The sequence below is a fragment of the Miscanthus floridulus genome, chromosome 19 (assembly GCF_019320115.1).
Source record: "Miscanthus floridulus cultivar M001 chromosome 19, ASM1932011v1, whole genome shotgun sequence".
NCBI classification, from domain to species: Eukaryota; Viridiplantae; Streptophyta; class Magnoliopsida; order Poales; family Poaceae; genus Miscanthus; species Miscanthus floridulus.
Window position 1 is genome coordinate 9,607,839 of NC_089598.1, and position 18,508 is coordinate 9,626,346.

General features: G+C 50.1%; 2 protein-coding genes across 4 annotated transcripts; both read left to right on the forward strand.

The window, feature by feature from the left end:
• Positions 1 to 11,995: 11,995 nt before the first annotated feature.
• LOC136528265 (uncharacterized) lies at positions 11,996 to 15,081 on the forward strand. 3 transcript variants are annotated; one of them, XR_010777035.1, is made up of 5 exons: positions 11,996 to 12,328; positions 13,590 to 13,678; positions 13,767 to 13,852; positions 13,907 to 14,005; positions 14,794 to 15,081. XR_010777035.1 is itself a non-coding variant. In XM_066521194.1 (5 exons), exons 1-5 carry the CDS (start codon positions 12,151 to 12,153, stop codon positions 15,061 to 15,063), a joined length of 687 nt encoding a protein of 228 aa, XP_066377291.1. In that variant the 5' UTR covers positions 11,996 to 12,150; the 3' UTR covers positions 15,064 to 15,081. The 3 variants fall into 3 exon arrangements, 1 of the variants encoding a protein (XP_066377291.1); XM_066521194.1 differs by having other exon boundaries at positions 13,767 to 13,817; XR_010777036.1 differs by lacking the exons at positions 13,590 to 13,678; positions 13,767 to 13,852.
• A 2,474-nt stretch (positions 15,082 to 17,555) lies between these two features.
• LOC136525518 (probable L-type lectin-domain containing receptor kinase S.7) lies at positions 17,556 to 18,008 on the forward strand. The gene has a single exon (XM_066518479.1). It carries the CDS (start codon positions 17,556 to 17,558, stop codon positions 18,006 to 18,008), a length of 453 nt encoding a protein of 150 aa, XP_066374576.1.
• The last annotated feature ends 500 nt before the right edge of the window (positions 18,009 to 18,508 follow it).

Consider the following 18,508-nt stretch of genomic DNA (forward strand, 5'->3'; position numbering starts at 1 on the left):
ATTTCCCACTTGTTGCAGATGGGCAGATGTATTACGGCTACTGTATCAACTGCCTTTATCCTGTGATGGGTGATGCTTAGGACCATGGGCATGGTCATTCCTTATGTCTCATCTGATGCTTTTGTTGGAGATGATCATTCGCTGGCACTATATTTAAACTCCGCGTGAGTGTGTGTGTGGTTTGAACAAATGACTTCCGCTACTTTTATTCGAACTGGTTTGTAATAACTATGTTGAAACTCTGATGTATCTGAGATTGTGAACTTTTATGTAATATGTGACGGTGACCACTAAACTTATTACGATCTTGGCTAGAATGGAAGTTGGTTTGAAATCCTTCGTGATTTCACGGACTACCGGGTTATACGGGCTTAAGTTTGCTAAATCGTCTGCTCTGGCGGATGATTTTCTTACTTAATTTCGTATAATTGGTCGGTTCTGTTATAGGCTCCCCCACAAACTTAAACTTCTACCTTCACTAAACTACTTATATTTTGCAAGCTATTAGACCGGCCTGGCGGCATATGCTGTCGGAGCGACCGACGGGGGCGCAGGCTGCTCACTCCCCAGCGGCATGACATTCAGCTCACTCGAGGCTAGGGTGATGTTCACCTCCAACCCAGGCTCCACGCCGTCTATAGACTAGGCAGCGTCTTCCCCGCGCATGCTTCTGGCCATATCTTCACGGTGAACGTCCATCACCCACTGGGCAGAGACTTGCTCTGCCACCGACCTTGTGTGCGGCAGCAGGCCCTCCTCGATCGACTAGATGTCCTCCATGCTCAAGCCTTCAGCATACCCGCTGCAGATGGCAGCGAAGTCCAAGTTTGGATGGTGCGTCGCCACCGAAGTCAGCACCCCCGACCCCCCTTAGAATAGCCTGCTCCTTATAAGGTCCCGAACCGCATCTGGAACCTCCGCCAGTTGGACCGTGGGCGCGCTAGTACTGGGCGCCGACCCGAAGACGTCTGAAATGATAAGCTGGGCAATGTTACAGATCTGGTCCAGATCCCCCTCGAGAGCACGTCGCTTTTTATGGGACTTGGCCAGTTCCTCCGCATTCCGACTGAGGGTCGCCTCGATCATCTCTAGGTCCTGCTCTAGTGTCTTCACCATTCCACCCAGCTCTGAGAGAAGAGCAACAAGCTCAGAAACAGGCTGAAGGAAAAAAACCAACAACGAAGAATAGAAAAAGCACGTATTGACACGAAAGTTCTCAAGGATGGAGAGATCCTCTGCCTACCGGGCCGCCTGCTTGCACAGCCGGGCACTCGCGTCCTCTGTCCCCATCACCCGGCCTTGGAGCACGAGCACCTCCTAGTCCGCCTCCGACCGGGCCTTCCGCTCTACCTCCAGGGCCTTCCGTGCCAACTCCAGGGTGTTCTGCGCCGACACCAAAGTGGCCCGCTCCGGCTCAAGGGCCGCCAAGGACTCTCGCAACGCCGCCTCGGTGTTCGCCAAGGATGTGCACAACCCCGCCTCGGTCTCCACCTGATGGGCCTTCACCGCCTTGAGCCCTTGCTCGGCGATAGTCGCCCGCTCAGCTGCATGCTGCCCCTCCGCCCATGCCATGGTCACCTCGCTCGCTCAGTCCTAGGACTCGCAACGGGCGGACGCTAGCTAACGCTCGAGCTCGGCCATCCGGGCATGCTCCGTTCGGAGAAAGCAGGACTTGCGGGACGATGTCCCCTTCTGTCTCTATGAAAAATAAACATGCTAAGGCAACCAACAAAAGATTCAGAGGTCAAAGACAAGTTCACGAAACTCACCTCCACAGCCAGTTGCAGGTCAACCTCAATTAATTGCTGAGCGAACTTAACCTGCTCCTAGGCGTCTCCAAGCTTCGTGGATAGATTGGCGAGTTAAGACACCGCGGCGTGCCCCTGCTCCCTGAGGATGTCCCAGAGCTGACACTCCTGGGAATCCCAGAGGATGAACCACGCCTTCGCCGGGTCCTTAGGGTAGGGCCATTCTAGGTCACCCTTCGGTAGGCCACCTGAGGGCCCAGCCTTCGACCGGACCACCGCCAGCTCCCGCGACAACACCGGCGGCTCCGCTGTATCATCCGCCTCATCATCGGACGGGATGTCCACCACCTCAGTTACGTGGACCGCCACTGGACGTTCTGATACCGTCCCGACCGTGCTCTCCCCTAGCGCCTTCAGCTCTGACCATGCGGGTGAGCCGTGCGGCCCTCCGCCCGATGAGGCAGGGAGCTCTGTCCCCCTCTCCTCTTCCGCCGCGACCGGTGGAGGAGGGGCCATGAGGGTTACTTCCGACGTAGCCCCCGCCATCGGCACCGGAATCACTGCCAATGTCGATGCCACCGTCGTCGCTATGGCAGCAACCGCCCTCGAAAGGGAAGGGCTCGCCGCTGCCATCCTGCTCCCCCCACCGCTCATCGCAACACGCTGTAGGTTGGGCCTCTATGCCTCCCGCACAGGAATTGGGGCGATGCTCAACCCCGTCATCCCTCAGCCACTGACAGAGGGCGCAGGTAAATCACACTCCGGAGAAAAACTCAACGACAAAAGATTGGAAAGAAACAAAAGAGAACATATCGGGTGGTGAGCGGTACGACTCTAAAGGCAAGACCCAGTGTCGACGGGCCTGTAGGGCATGGCCACACTCAGGCGGTGACCCGCGCCCCCTCACTTTGGCCGAGGGCGGAGTCGTCCCAACCAGTTCCTTCCCGACCTACGGGTCGCCCCGGCCCTCGGCTCGGGACTCCCCGACCACAGCAGGGGGCGGGGCATCCTCCAGCCACGAGTCATGCGATGCACGGGCGCTAGTCTGCTCCTCAAGCCACCTGGCTTGCTCGACCGCGTCCACGATAGGTGGGGCCACCCCCGGCTGTGAGTCACGCGTCGTCGTCGGTCCCGACGACGCACAAGTGCCAGTCCGCTCCCCGGACCGCCCGACTTGCTCGGCCGTGTCCGCCACAGGCGGCGACGGGACCAACGACGCCGCCAAAGGGCGCGGTGACCGCGTCCGCTTTGCTGCCTGTTCATTGACAGCGTCTGCGCTCATTGCGCGCTTCCTCGGCGCGGAAGCCGTTGGGCGCCGCGTGGCCTCTTGCTCATCACCGGCAGATGTCGATGAAGGGTCGCGACGCTCTGCCGAGGTCACAACAACCTCCTGACTTCCCTCCTCATTAGAGAAAACCATGTCGTCCACATCCATGGGGTCCTTCGACTCAAGCTTGGCTCGACGTCGCTCTTCCTCTCCCCGGCCTTCACGCGCCAGGCAACCTCCTTCTCCTTCTTGTGCTTCCGTTGGGTGACCTCGGCCTTCTTCTTCTTCCTAGCGTCCGCCGCCTCCTTCTGAGCGGCCTGCTTGGCCACACCCTCCAGACCCTTGGGAAGATGCGGCTAGGACTTGTAACTTCCAAGCCCCTACGAAACATGTGACTCCCAATCAAAAAAGAAAAATACCCATAGGAAAAGTAGAGGAAGACATGCGGGCTAAAGAGAAGGGAGCATACCAAGGTGGACACGATCGAGGAGTTGAAAGGCATGGGCCTCCCTTCGACCCTCTCTCTAGGCTTCAGCTGCAGCACCCGGCCAACGCGACTCCAGACCTCATCGTCCGGTAGATCCTCTGGTGACGCGCGGTCTGGGTCCGACGGGCCGCTGTATAGCCACATCGACCGCGTCCTCTCCGCCAATGGCGTGACCCGGCGATGGTACATGGTGTGGAACACCCGCACCCCATTAAGGCTGTGCTTTATGAGCTTCCAGAGCTCCTCCTCGATGACCCCCACCTTATGCTTCTCCTTTTTGGCACAACCCCACGTCCAACTATCCTGCTTCTCCGGCCTCCCACCGGTGAATGCCGAGAACGGCGTCGCCGCTGGATTCCTGATGTAGAACCACTCCCCATGCCACCCATGGTTGGAGTCGTAGGGGAGGTACACGGGATACGAGTCTCCCATGCCCGGTTTTCTCTACAGGGCGAAACCCCCCACCGGCACGACCTCGGCCGGGTCCCCCACCGTCAAGGATCTCGGGAAGAAGAGCCGCCGGAAGAAATCCACGTGCGGCTCCATCCCAAGGAAAGCCTCGCAAACGATGACGAAATTGGCGATGTGCAGCACCCCCGTCGGGTTAAGATGCTGCAGCTCCAGACCCCACTCGTTGAGGAGGCCACGCAGGAACCAGTGCGCGGGGTATCCCAGCCCGCGCTCATGGAAGGTAAGGAAGGAAACCACCTCATCGGGCCGAGGTTGCGAGGACTCCTCCCGCTCGGGAACCCTCCAGTGCGCCACCTCCTTCGGCGGCAGAAATCCCTTCGCAACAAAGGCCTTCAACACTGACTCCCTCATGGTGGATGACTTACAGTCCGACATTTCGCTCTGGGATCACAGAAGGATCGGTGAGTTCTTCTTCTTCCCCCTCGCTCTCTCCCCTTTCTTTCCTATTGCTCTCAGGAACGCTCTCGGCAAGAAGGAAGAGGAAAGACGGCGGCAGATGAGGAACAGGCAAAAGAATGGGTCGAAAACCCTTTCCCTCTCCTACTTAAGGAAAAGGGAACATCGGTTAGGGAAGGGGGCACCGATCAGGAGAAGGCAAAACGGTGGAGCAAGGAACTCTCTCTCTCTTTCCCATTTAATGCAGATAAGACGCACCCTGACCGATGAAATGTGCCCTGCCCAATGGAACGGCTCCTGATCAGATGGGATGTGGTCTGGGCTGGGCCCACCACTACCGCACGACCAACCACTACCGCACACTGGGCATGAAAACTGAAGCGCCACCGCACGCGGGCAACACCTCGTTTCCCCAGGCCAGGCCTCGAGAAACCCAAACAAAATCTCCGCCGGGGGAGATCATCGGGCCTCCTGAGTCGATCGAATCACTCAGGATAGATACCAAGAGACAGGTAAGGAAGCAAAGGGGCGCCCCATGTAGGCCATACCGACTCCGTCATGAACGATGAGCACGGGTCCCGATCGAACATTTCCGACTGAAGCTCTCCGAACCCCGTCACTCAGGTGATCAAGGTGAGCATGTGTTCATTAAGACAAAAACTGTTCACACAAGGGCTTACCCATGATTGACGAGCGTAGGTCCCGGTCGGACATTTTCGACTGAAGCTCTCCGAACCCCGTCACTCAAGCCATCAAGGTGAGCACTACCAACCCCCTTTATTTCCTTACAATCATTTCATACATCCATACGCGCATTCATTCCATACGCCTGAACCACCCGGACGATTCAGGCCCTGAACCACCCGGGGGCTCAGGAACTAAGCATCGCACGTGTAGCGAAATGTATCACAATGTTCCGTGTTGCATCACAAAGCGGCGGTTGCCTCATTCGACATGAGCAACCAATAGAGCCAGGGGAGAAAAATGTAGATGAGCCCCGTGTGGCCCTCACTCGGTCAGGTAGACCGGGTCATCTCAACCTTCTTGTTCGATCCTGAACCTCTCGCTAAACCCACAAAATCTCCATCGAGGGGAGGCCGTTAGGCCACCCGGGTCGGTCTCTAGAATGACCCAGGCATCTGTCGGGTTGCAGGTAAAGGAGTAGTGGAATGTCACAAGAGGGCTATGCCGACCCCGTCACGAATGACGGACCTGGATTCCACTCGATCACACCCGTTAGCAAACTCACCGAGCACGTCACTTGAGCCCGAGCGATTGGGACAAGCGACAAAACTCAGCCCCTCCGGTTGTGAGGAACCGAGGATGGGGTAACGCATAACACTCACACCGACCCCTACTAAGGCCCAACAGGGCTCGGGGGCTCAAGACAAAAAAGCCTAGGACTATGACCCCGAACTCGCCCCTTCCGACTGCGCTCCAAAAACCTGGGTTTGCGACCTCGATCTCGCCCCATCCGGCTACGCTTTCGACTGCACTCCAAAAACCTAGGTTTGCGACCCCAATCTCGTCTCATCTGGCTATGCTTCTGACTATGCTCCAAAAAACCTAGGTTTGCGACCCCGATCTCGCCCCATCCAGCTACGCTTCCGACTATGCTCCAAACATCCAGGTCTGCGACCCTGATCTTTCCCCATGACTCTGACTCGCTCGATCCCATGGCACGCATCGACGCTAGCATCAGTGAGCTCTGTCTCGTCCAAGACTGACTCCCTCGCTCGATCCCACGGCGCGTATCGACGCCAGCATTAGTGAGCTCTGTCTCATCTAAGACTGACTCCCTCGCTCAATCCCACGGCGCGCATCGATGCCAGGATCAGTGAGCTCTGTCTCGTCCAAAACACGACTCCGACTCACTCGATCCCACGGTGCGCATCGACGCCAGCATCAGTGAGCTCTATCTCATCCAAGACTGACTCCCTCGCTCGATCCCACGGCGCACATCGATGCCAGGATCAGTGAGCTCTATCTCGTCCAAAACACGACTCTGACTCGCTCGATCCCACGACGCGCATCGACGCTAGCATTAGTGAGCTCTGTCTCATCCAAGACTGACTCCCTCGCTCGATCCCATGGCGCGTATCGACGCCAGGATCAGTGAGCTCTGTCTCATCCAAAACTGACTCCCTCGCTCGATCCCACGACGCACATCGACGTCAGGATCAGTGAGCTCTGTCTCGTCCAAAACTAACTGCCTCACCCGATCCCATGGCGCGCATCGACGTCAAGATCAGTGAGCCCTATCTCATCCAGAACTAACTGCCTCACTCGATCCCACGGCGCGCATCAATGCTAGGATCAGTGAGCTCTGTCTCGTCCAAAACTGACTACCTCACCCGATCCCATGGCGCGCATCGACGCTAGGATCAGTGAGCCCTGTCTCATCCAGAACTAACTGCCTCACCCGATCCCACGGCGTGCATCGACGCCAGGATCAGTAAAGCTCTGTCTCGTCCAAAACCCTTGACTGACTCCCTCGCTCGATCCACAGCGCGCACCGACGTCAGGATCCACAAGCTCCCTCTCACCCAATCTCTCAAAACAACTAAAAACCACCTCGGCTGCACAACGACGCCTTGGTCGACAAAATTCCGTCTAAAAACAAAAAAACTCCCCCACTGACAACACAGGAAACCCCCCAGACGGTTCTGCCCGAACCGCCCGGGGTCTCGGGGGCTACACCCGCAGGTGCGCTCGCGCGCACCCGCTGGCAAGACAAAAATCCCCAGACGATTCTACCCGAATCACCCGGGGTCTCGGGGGCTCCTGTCGGGTTCATAAACCCGGGGCCCCTCGAGGACCGGCTTCTACGCCAAGGCTCGGCCTAAGAGTCTAAAACGACAGGCCAGAAGGACGACCCAGTCACCAACCGAAAGGTCTGGCTGAAGAGGAACAACGCCCGCTCATCGGCTACTTTGGCCTACCTCTCCGATCGGAGCATTCGCTTCGGTTCCAGCCGCCTCCGGACAGCCTCTCTGATCGGAAGGCCTTGCCCAAAACACTACTTCCGACTCCGACCCCGCGTCTCCAACCTGGGTTCGCAGGAACCCTGCTCACCGCTCTTCTCCGACCGGCGCACTCAGAGCCGACTGGAGCCATCCGACCGGGGACGCCCGCTCGATGAGAACCAGAAGACGTGCGGAGAAAAGCAAGACAAGGCTCACAAGTCAAAATCACTGTACCAGGGACCATACCCTGCACGGAACAGTGCTCTGCAGCCACCATGACATAAACAGTATTGTAGGCGCCGGCATCTCCCTCTACAGTATTGTAGGGGCCACTAAAACTCACATACGGTAAGGCCCCCACGTGCCTCTGGGCATCGATAACGGTATGGGCGCTAGGATTTATCGTACCGGGTAAACATAGCGAGACTCCTCATATGCTTCTAGGCATCAAACAATATTTGCAGGTACTGACGTCCACCATCCCTGAAAAAGGCAGCGCGACCTCCCGTATGCATATGACATTCAACAGTGACATCAATAGTGTTGTAGGCGCCTACTATTCTCTTGTACCCACCGACATGGACAACAAGGCTCGGTAGGCGTGGGCAACAAAGCTCGGTAGCATACGTACCCTCACGCTCTCACTTGTAAAGCCATCCCCTTTATCTATAAAAGGGGACACACCCCCTCCAACAAAGGAAGAACCCTTCTTGAAGATAACAAGCACCGATCAAGTTCACTAGCTCACGACCACAGAACCGTCGGGTTCAGACTCCAAGCACACGCTTGAACACTTAGCTCATAGCGTAGCTCCTGTCGCTCTTGGCCCATCCGACCAGAGCCGACCGGACCTCCTGTACACCCCTTCTTCCTCCTTCTCGTTTGCAACCCCACTGCAAACTTCGAGCACCTGGGCTCAGGAATAAAGTCACTGACCGACCAAACTAGAAGTAGGGCACGTTGTCTGAACCAGTATAAATCCTATGTCATTGAGTGCTAGGCCACCTCCGATCACAACGTACGACAAAACTACAAATATTCACTAGTTGGTCACTTTCTGCACCGACAATTAGCTAGTAATATCATTTTTCGACCACAAGTATTTCATTGTCATCTACAAAGTTTGTACTTCAAACTTTATTTAAGTATCACATACATGTTCTATTGCATTTTTGCTTAATAAAAATTGATTTTAAACCATAAGTGATATAACATGACTATCGAATTAACTTTCGTTTCGCATTTCCGTTGATCGTTTCGAGTTATAGAAATTGATCTACACACTCTATTACATGCATTAACACATAAACATGATGCTCATGACATGTTTTAGTAAATGATTTATGATGTAACACCGAGAGTGTTACATGTACATAACAAAAGCTACATATCTAGAAAGCCAAACTGACTTATAATTTGAAACAGAGACAACAGTAGTATTTTATTTGTTCCAAAAATGATATTCTAATTTAAATCAAGTCAATTTTTTATGTTGACTGAATTTATAGAAACTATATCAACATTTATATATGTATTATATTAATCAAATGATATGTACTCCGTATTTTGTCATAACTATTTGTATTTCTTCGTATAGATGAGGTTAAATTTAAAACGATCTGCATTTTTGAAACGAGAATTATATTCGTTTTGTAAGCTGACTATACTCCAAACAAGAGCCAAGAGGGCGCACTCAACCACATAGGACAAAATCAAAGCAATTCACCGTTCCCGTTCGTCCATTCTCGCGGGCGGGCACGGGACAGGATGCGCGGCGGCGGCGCTAGCTAACGGCGAGTCGGAGCCAATGCCCCGTGGGCCTGCTTCGCTGGGCACGTGGGTGGGGCCCGGGACGGCAGCGGCTGGTGGGCCCCAGCCTCCCTGTTTCTTCGGCTCTTGGCGAGAATGTCAACGGGGCCTTTTTGAGTTTTGAACTTTTGATCACGGCCGGCGGATGGACGTGATCGACCTCATTTTCAGCTGTGCAGCCTGCACAGCGGATGGGGTTATTTGAGTACTTTTCTAAAAAATAATTAACATCCATCGGCCTTCGAGCGGTTGACATTCTACAATACTTCTACTACTTTGTCCTTTTTTTTTATTCACACAAAAAAAAGCTTTGTCTTTTTTCCCATCATCACTATTACCCCACATTAGTACTACCTGTAGTAGTATAATTGCCTGGTTCATCTCTTGCGCCAAACTTTTTTTTTCAAGGAAATGGAAATATATAAAAAACAATGTCTATTCTTGAACAAATCAAATTTTATAATTGTTTTAAGATATTTTTAAATTTAAACGAATTTATAGAAAAGAACACCAAAATCTATGAAACTAATCAGTATTATTAGATACAACATAAAATATTTTCTAGGAGCATGTTCATTCGGTGTTAGAAGAGCACAATAGTATGAGTGAGTAACTAGCTTTAAGACAACTTTTTTGAATGATGCTAACTTTTAGCACATACTAGCTCATAAGATAAATAATCCCATATCGCTCCCATAATTTTGAAATGTGTACGAGACTAGCTCTTAATTAAGACATAGCTTATCTCTCTCTTTTTTAATTAAAATATGAAACAATATGGTTAGAGCTGGCTCATAAGACTATTGAAACTGCTCCAAATATTTGCGTGGACAGAGAAGAAGAATCAAGAGAAAAAAAAAACTAATAAAAAGAGAAAAGCAAGGGTGAAAGAAAAACAACGAGCCTCCCTCCCTATCGATACATTATTACTGTGTCAGCTTCACTTTATTTCTGTTGTCACCACCGGACCACTTGCTAGCACCAGGATGTCTGATCTGGGCGCTAGCGTCCGGACGCTGCCCACACAAGGCGTGAACGAGCGCCTAGCGCATTGGGCTTGCGAGGGAGCGCATCAGCAGTGAGCCCATGCCACCTCGGGCGTTGCCCACGCTGCCCTAGACGTCGTCCGCACCGCCCGACGCTTCCCACTCGCATCCTATGTGTAATACCCGATCTACTTTTGAAATATCTAGATGCAATAGTTGCAACATACAAAAAAAAGACAGATGAAACACTTAAAACAAGCGTCCGAAACACTTGCGAAAACGTCTAAAAAACATTTGAAAATCATTGCAAACATATGAAACATCCAGATAAAATATTTGGAAACACACGTATGAAACACCTAAAAACACTTTAATCATATGCTTGCAGCATTCATGTATATGTAACATCCAGATCTACTTTTGCAATACTCACATAAAAACACTTGCAACATTCATATGGAACAAATAAAACCTTTGGAACATACGTGCACAACCATTGCAACATGTGCAACATCCCGATCTACTTTTGCAACATTGCTGCTTGGACGAATAGAGACTCGTCGACGCGGAGCTCGAAGCCACGAGTGGTGCGGAGGTCTCCGGTGTGGAGCTCGACGGTGGCACAGACCTCGACAGGGGTAGGAGCAGACAGATGCAACATGTCCGCAATGGGAAGCGCGAGTCCGGGAGCTTGCTAGCGAGCACCTAGCCACGTCGGGCTCACCGTCCGTGGCGCGGGCAGACGGCGGGTGCACGAGCGGGGGCGGCGCAGGCGAGGGCAGGGTTCGTCCCACGAGCAGAGCAAGCGGCGACGCGGGACGGGGACGACGTGGGTGAGTGCAGGGCCCGTCCGTCCGGACGGACACACTATAAGGAGCGTTTCCGCCAAAATTACAATAAGTACTGTTTAAGCTTTTGTGGCCGCAACCAACAATCGGAAAAGTGGGACAAACGAGCGAGCTGATGGATCCGCCACCAAGGCAGTGAGTCAAAAGTATTGGCTCAAACTGAGTTTTCTGAAGCGACGAGCATTATCATAATCAAATTATAACAAGATCAATTTTAGCATTTGTAGATCTGTTTAGGTGACATTCAGTTGTTTTGGCCCCCTCCTAGCAATTGAATTTTTCCCATGCACTTATACTGTCTTTTAGCTATTTTACCATGCTTTATTACTATATTTACAACGATTTCTTCTGTGTAATTCATTGGATAGAGCGATGTAATTTTGGGATAACACAACTTTTATGCCAAAATTTTCAGAAAAAATTATAAATTATTTCTATGGATTACAGACCAGAGAAATATATGTCAAATTATTCGCAAATAGTGGACGGGAGGGGGCCACGCCGGCGCTGGGGGCGGCGGTGGAGGGAGCAGTGGCCGGTGTTGGGGGGCGAGGCGGAGGGCCGGCCTGGGGGGCGACGACGAACGGCCAGTCGGGGCACGGCGGTGGAGTTAGGACGGTGCTAGGGGAGATGGCGGACGACCGACTTGGGGGTGGCGAGGGAGGGAGGGCCAGTGCCAGGGGGAGGGGGCGGCGAAGGGAGGGCTGGTGCCGGGAGGGAGGGCGTGGCGGCGAAAGGAGCCCGCGACGTCCACCTCGGGAGCCAGGCGAGCCGAACCGGACAGTACCGAAAGCGCCACGTGCCAGATCAGACAGTCCCAAATTCGGCTGTTTCTGTTGCGCAACATTTGAGGCCCAGTAGGAAAGCTCCCACGCACGGCCTGCCAAAGGCTCGAATTCCGCGAGACGTCAGCAGGCCGTGGGGAAAAAATATCAACCACCAATCGTGGCCCGTTGGCGTGATCCACCCACCCACCCGTCCGTCCACTCCAAAGTGCTCGTCGCAAAAGCAGTGGCAGTGTGACACGCGATTCCTTCTCGGCTGCTTCTGCTCGTGCTTGCTCCCCCCACACGTCCGTCCGCCGCGGCTCCACCACCTCACGTCCAGTCCTCCACTCCCCCGATCCCGAGCGGACCCTGCCGGGGAGGGAGAGAGGGCCACCCGCGACCGCGATGGCCGACGCGTACTGGAGGTACGCGGCCGCCGACCCGCGCCAGCAGCAGCAGCCGCAGCCGCCCTCCGCCGGCGGGGGCGTCGCGCACCCGGGCATGGGCGGCGGCGCACCGCAGATAGCCCCCGCCGTGGGGCAGCAGCAGCCCATGAAGCGACCCCGCCCCGCCGACTTCTCAGGTCCGGCCGCCCCTCCCCTCCCCTCCCCCGCCCGCCCTCGATCCGATGATGATCCGCGCGGTTGCTGGCCTGCCTGCCCGCTCGATCTGCCCGTTCCCGCCGGCGCTTAGGGTTTTAGCGGCTCGCAAGCCGCGCCGCACGTCACGGCAATGCGCTGGTTCCGTTTAATTGTTTGTTCCCGCCCGCCCTGTACCGCCTAATGCGGTCTCGTTGTTTTCGCTCGACCTGCTTCTGTCAGCGGAGGTGTGGGCGCTGATGCGTCGAGGTGGTGCCGTCTGCGCTGACTCTCTGCCGAAAGTAGGGGCCAGGGAAACGTCAGGCTTCTGTCTTGAAATTCGGTGCCACGGAGCTGCGGGACTAGATCCAAAATGGTTACTTGCAGGATCTGTCGCGATCGCTTCAGTACCACTGATGGGTGTCCTGGGGTTTTGTCAGATTTAGGATGCACCTAAAACCCACTCGTAGATCTAGGACGCACCAAAAACCCACTTGTAGATTCAGGATGCACCTAAAACCCACTCGTAGATTCACATATGCAGTTTAGGTGCTAAATGATTTAAGGTGCAGTGTGCGGATGTTCGATCCATTTGTCTACTGCAAGTTGCGTGAGCAAACTCTGGTCACTCACAGCGTGTTTGGTTTGCATCACCGAACCATTCCTTCCATGGCGTATGCTGCTGTTTGGTTTACGCTGTGGAATCACTTGTCCGTCACGGAGTTGTTCCACGTAGACTCCCATTGGCTATTCCCAAGGAAGAGACACATTCCTCAAAAAAAAGTCAGATGACTCCATGCCTCACCGACCCACAAGTGGCTGGGGATGGGTATCCAAACCAAACAGGCTGTTAGATTGTCTGTTTATGCTTAAGTAGGTTAAATCATACTGCAACGTGCTGGCATGTACAGACCAAAACTGCAGTACCGTGGAACAAAAGTTCTTTCTGTCACACTGGCTTTACTACCTCTGGAGTCTGGAGCTAATGTAGTCCTAAGACTCTGTGTCACCTTGTAACCAATAAAAAGCATGAGCTAATGTCCGAGACTGTGGGACAACTTGTAATCGAGGAAAGTGATTGCAACACGAACAACTCTAGACCGTACTATCGTTGATAACTTAGCTGTATATAGGTGTTCCACAAAAATCAGGCTAAATATGATATTCATGCTGATGGTATGTATTGGGTTTTAAATTCTGCTGGAAAGAAATGGAAGGAATCTAAGGCAAATTTGAAGAAGCGGTATTTTGATGATAAATTAACAGATGAGCAACTGAAGAAAAAGTATGGCGATAGAGTTAATGACAGTGATTGGGAGTATCTCATAACTCATTGGATGTGTCCTGATTTTGAAGTAAGGCTTGTTGATATTAAAATCTTATTATATGCTTGTGAAACTTGTATACATCTATTTGTGCATAATCTAATAATTTCTCACTTAGGTTCGCACGGAAATTGCCAAAGCGAATCATGCTAAGTTGGCCATACATCAGGCACCAAGAGCTTTGCTCGTTCTAGACATGAATTGGTATAGTTATCTTTTTTCACTATCTTACATAGGTATTTTCTAAAACACTTGTAGGGTCATGAGCTAGGACGCCCCCCTCGACGAGATGAAGTATATATCGAAACTCATACAAAAAAAAGTGGTGTTCCAACACAGAATGCAGAACCAATCATTGTAAGTTTTCATGCATTTTTTGCTGAATTGTGGTAGTTAATTACACCTCAAACATTAGTACCTCAAAATTAAAATTAGATAACTGTTAGTATACTAAGCTTTTCTTTGCATAGTTGATTACACCTCAAACATGTGAACCTGTCACTGTTGGTAGAATTGCAATGGTAGGATCAGTCACACGGTTCCCTGGTGATTTTGTGATTCAGGCTATTATTGCGAGCGTCACTCAAGTCAGAGTAGATGGGCTGTCTTGTCTAGCTTTCCTGTCCTTGCTTCGAATTGCTTGGCTGCTGCTTCAGTTGCTGTACTTCCTTGGTCTGGGTTTGTCAGTTATAGGTTGCATGATCATGTCGACTGCGATTGTGCACGATTTGCGCACGGAATTACTTGTTGCGCGTTGAATTTTGTACTTGTTCTTGCAGTCTTGCTTGACAGCGAACTGGGTACAAAATCACGAATAGGGAGTACATAGTACAGGGTACATAACTTGTTTCATTTCAGCACGGGTGTGCCATCAGTGAACTTTTCTCTTGCAACCACATTGCAAAGTGCGTGTGCTAACTGATTGGTTGAGTGAGTGCACATTTAAATCTTCAGTTGTTCCCTTGTCGATGAATATGCCTATTGACAGCTGATCTTACCTTTTCATGACAATGTAAGAGTGTGAAATAACGTAGTTATCTAAAGATTTCTGTCCTTCTATGAATATAATATGCATTAGTAACATCAGCCTCATTGTCTATATATTTCAGTTGCTACTGTATGTCCTTACCTTCTTGATGTTTCAGGTTGAGGGAGGCCTTGGAGGTGTACATGATGCTGTCACCAGGAAGCCAACAGATGACATTTTGCGTTTGATAGAGATGAGGCATTTTGTAGTGAATATAGTTAGATTGTGCAAGCATACATATGACTTATGCCTGCCATTTGACCTAGCTGGGTTATATGTGTGCTTTTCCTTTTGTAATGATGACCTGTCATGGATCAAGATGATAGAACTTGATGTATTGCTAAATGTTGGCTTAAATAAAGACTTGAGAGATACCTTTATCAGATAATGTGCTTGATGAGTGTTGTGGGCAGCTATGGTTTACATATGTATGTGATTGATGAATAATGTGACATGTTATGGATGTTTATTAGGTTTGAAATCTGGTTAATATGAAATTAATAATATTATACATAATTGTGTCAGTTCATAGCGACTGATTATTGGTTGCTAAAAAGTTTGATATCATCGAACCATTGGTCGCTAAAACATGTAACAAATCATCGGTCGCTATAGACTTATAGCGATGTCACTTACAACGACTTATACATCGGTCGCTATAAAGTTTGGTCGCTATAACGACTTATAGCGACCTATTTGGAGTCGCTACAGATTGGTTGTGGTATAGTGACAGTGAAGCAGCCCTACGAGCCCGACGACGACCACATCGGCCTCAACATCGGGAGCATCCAGTCCAACGTCATCACCCCGACGACTTCCTGGCAGAGGTAGACATCATCAACCGCCTACGGCACCGGAACGTCGTGCCACTTGTCGGTATTCTTAATTAATTCAGTTAGGCAAAGACCGATCGTCTTTACAATTCATTATCATCACCGTTTTAATATAAGCACTAGCTAGTACATACAAGATTATATATACTAGCAGAGTTGGACGCTACAGATGCGCTGAGGAGGCAGGGATGATTCTCTCCTTGTCGAGGGATCTTATCATACCAAATTTTTGTCTTCGCCTTTATAGATTTATTCAAACGGTGTCACCGTCGATGGCAGACTCTAGCGAAAATTATAGGTAGGGTGGACCACTAGATACATTTCTATACGCTAAACTTAACTCATTACTTCCTCTCTCCTGTAACATAGTGCATTGTAGGAATTTTATGACATATTAAGAGAGAACATAAAAGACACATGTACCCTCATTTTATTTCCTAATCAAACGCTATCATCAACATGATTAATGATGATTGGTTGATAAATGGAAAGTATTTGAATGCAAAACTGGTTCATGTCCTCTGGAATGTATTATATTTAAGGAAATGCTAGAATGCACTATATTACAAGCGTATGTTTCGGTTGAAGCACATACGTATGTGTATACCATATTTCTATTGCTATCGCATATGAACGTTAATTTGGTAAGTAAATAATATATACAAAAATTGAAGATGGGTACTCTTGTTAAAAAGCACATGAGAAGAATTTTTTGTTCCATAGTCTATATATATAATGCACCATACATCAAATTAACGATCCAAATACAAAATGATATATAACCTGTAATCACCATAATGTTTAGATACAGTAGTCACACCTTGTGTTCGTTTTCTGTACACATTTTCTACGACAAGCCAACAACAAATGAACTATTTAAGTACTATTAGTATTGGACAAATCAAAATCACCGCAAGAAGCAACCTATATTCTTGTACTTCTTTGGTCTTTGCAACTGATGAAGTGGACGATCCTGTCATTTGGCAACGTGTAGTGCCAGCAGTCCAGACTAGCACTTAATTGGTCCTGTTCGGCTTACTCTATATTTGGCTTGTTCGGTTTCTTTTTTTAGCCGAAACAGTATTTTTCTTTCACAACAATTCAGCCGGAACAATGTTTTTCAGCCAGTTTCAGTCAAGTTTCAAACCAACGAACAGGTAACATGTCGGAACTATGAATGCTTCGTGACCGTGCTTTTTTTTTTGTTGACAATCTCGTGACCGTGTTTGTGGTTGATGTGGAATTTGTGAACGTTGACTTGACCTTGCGCTATTCACTATTGGGCCACAGTATTTTAGGAATTTTAAGATAAATTAAGAAGAACATAAAAGACGCATGTGCCCTTATTTTATTTCCTATTCAGACGCTATTATCAAAGTGATTAATTATGATTGATTGATAAATGGAAAGTATTTAATGCAAAACTAGTTTGTTTTTTCTCTAGAATGTATTATATTTGAGAACAAATTTTAAATGTTAGAATACACTATACTATAGGACGGAGGGAGTATACGATATATATACTATTTGTTTAACCAATGATATAAATAGTAATTTGTACTACTATGTATATATTTCTGCGCCTACGCGTGCTTTATTTACTTATTTTTATGACTGAATATATTATTTAGGTTGGTGTTACCAAAAAGGGGAGCTCCTCCTTATCTATGAGTACATGCCTAACGGCAGTCTCGACCAGCACCTTTCTATAAAGGTAATGAGCAAGCAATAGATTATTTACATATTTATCATCATTACGATATGAGTGATATAAAAATTACTATGTCAGTGACTTATATGTCAGTGATACAGTGTAAGATGTCATATGTAATAATGGTAAATATGTAAATACCCCGCAAGCAATCATAGGATGGAGCAGGCGCTACAACATGGTGCTCCACTACGTCCACCGTCTCGCTTGCTCCTATAAGCCATGGCTTATCAGCCAACGAATAATATTTTTCTTTTACACCAAACCATCTAACAATACTTTCAGTCATGGCTTATAAGCCCAACAAAACCCAGAACAGGGCATGAGCACGAGCGCATGGTGCTCCGCCGCGACATCAAGGCCAGCAACGTCATGCTCGACTCCAGCTTCCGCGGCCGCCATGGCGATTTTGGCCTCGCACGCATCGTGGGCTTCAACAAGGACTCGTACACGGATCTGGGCGTCGCCGGCACCGGGGGCTTCATCGCGCCAGAGTACTCAGTTTGCCACAAGGCCACGCGCAAGACCGATGTGTACGCTTTCGGAGTGCTGGTCCTTGAGATCGTCACCGGCCGGCGTGCGCTCGGCGGCGGCCAGCAGCGCCATGGAACGACGACGTTCCTGCTCCTCGCCGACTGGGTTTGGAAGCTTCACCAGGAGGGCAGGGTGGTGGTGGATGGCGAGTTCGATCCGGACGACGCCGTTCGGCTGCTGCTCCTTGGGTTGGCGTGCTGCAATCCGAACCCGTCGAAGCGGCCGTGGTGGTGCAGGTCGTCGCCAAGTCGGTGAAGCCACTGGATGTGCCACTCGCCAAGCCTACATTCGTGTGGCCACCGGTAGGAGGGATTCAGTTGGAGCTTGACGATGAGTGATGATGTTGATAGTGAATTCTTCGAAGCAGATTGGGAGGACACGTCAAGCGGCCATGGCCTGGCGATGAGCGCCCCGTCAGAGATCATTAAATCAACAGGAACAAGCAGGCAGCTGCATGTGTTGTTCAGTCTAGGAAATGTAGATCTGCTGACGAGTGTTACGTATAGTTGTTTGTGCAATATATTTCACTACTACTCACCGCAACTGACAATCTTTTCTGATCTGTCTATCTACGAGTATTATTCCTGTTAATAGTTTAGCTACTTCATCAAACCGCAGCTGCAGACAATCTTTTGAAATCTATTTTATATCAAATACGTACAAAATATATATTGATATTGATATTGATATAGGAATCGCTATATATCACGTCATATATACGTATCTATCTAATAAGCACTAAAAAAACGTATTTA

Excerpts from the sequence above, each read along its gene's own strand:
- LOC136528265 (XM_066521194.1), top strand. The coding sequence starts at position 12,151 with ATGGCCGACGCGTACTGGAGGTACGCGGCCGCCGACCCGCGCCAGCAG. Across the intron at positions 12,329-13,589 it reads CCGCCCCGCCGACTTCTCAG|ATGAGCAACTGAAGAAAAAG; the intron begins GTCCGGCCGCCC and ends ATAAATTAACAG. Across the intron at positions 13,818-13,906 it reads CTAAGTTGGCCATACATCAG|GGTCATGAGCTAGGACGCCC; the intron begins GCACCAAGAGCT and ends AAACACTTGTAG.
- LOC136525518 (XM_066518479.1), top strand. The coding sequence starts at position 17,556 with ATGGTGCTCCGCCGCGACATCAAGGCCAGCAACGTCATGCTCGACTCC.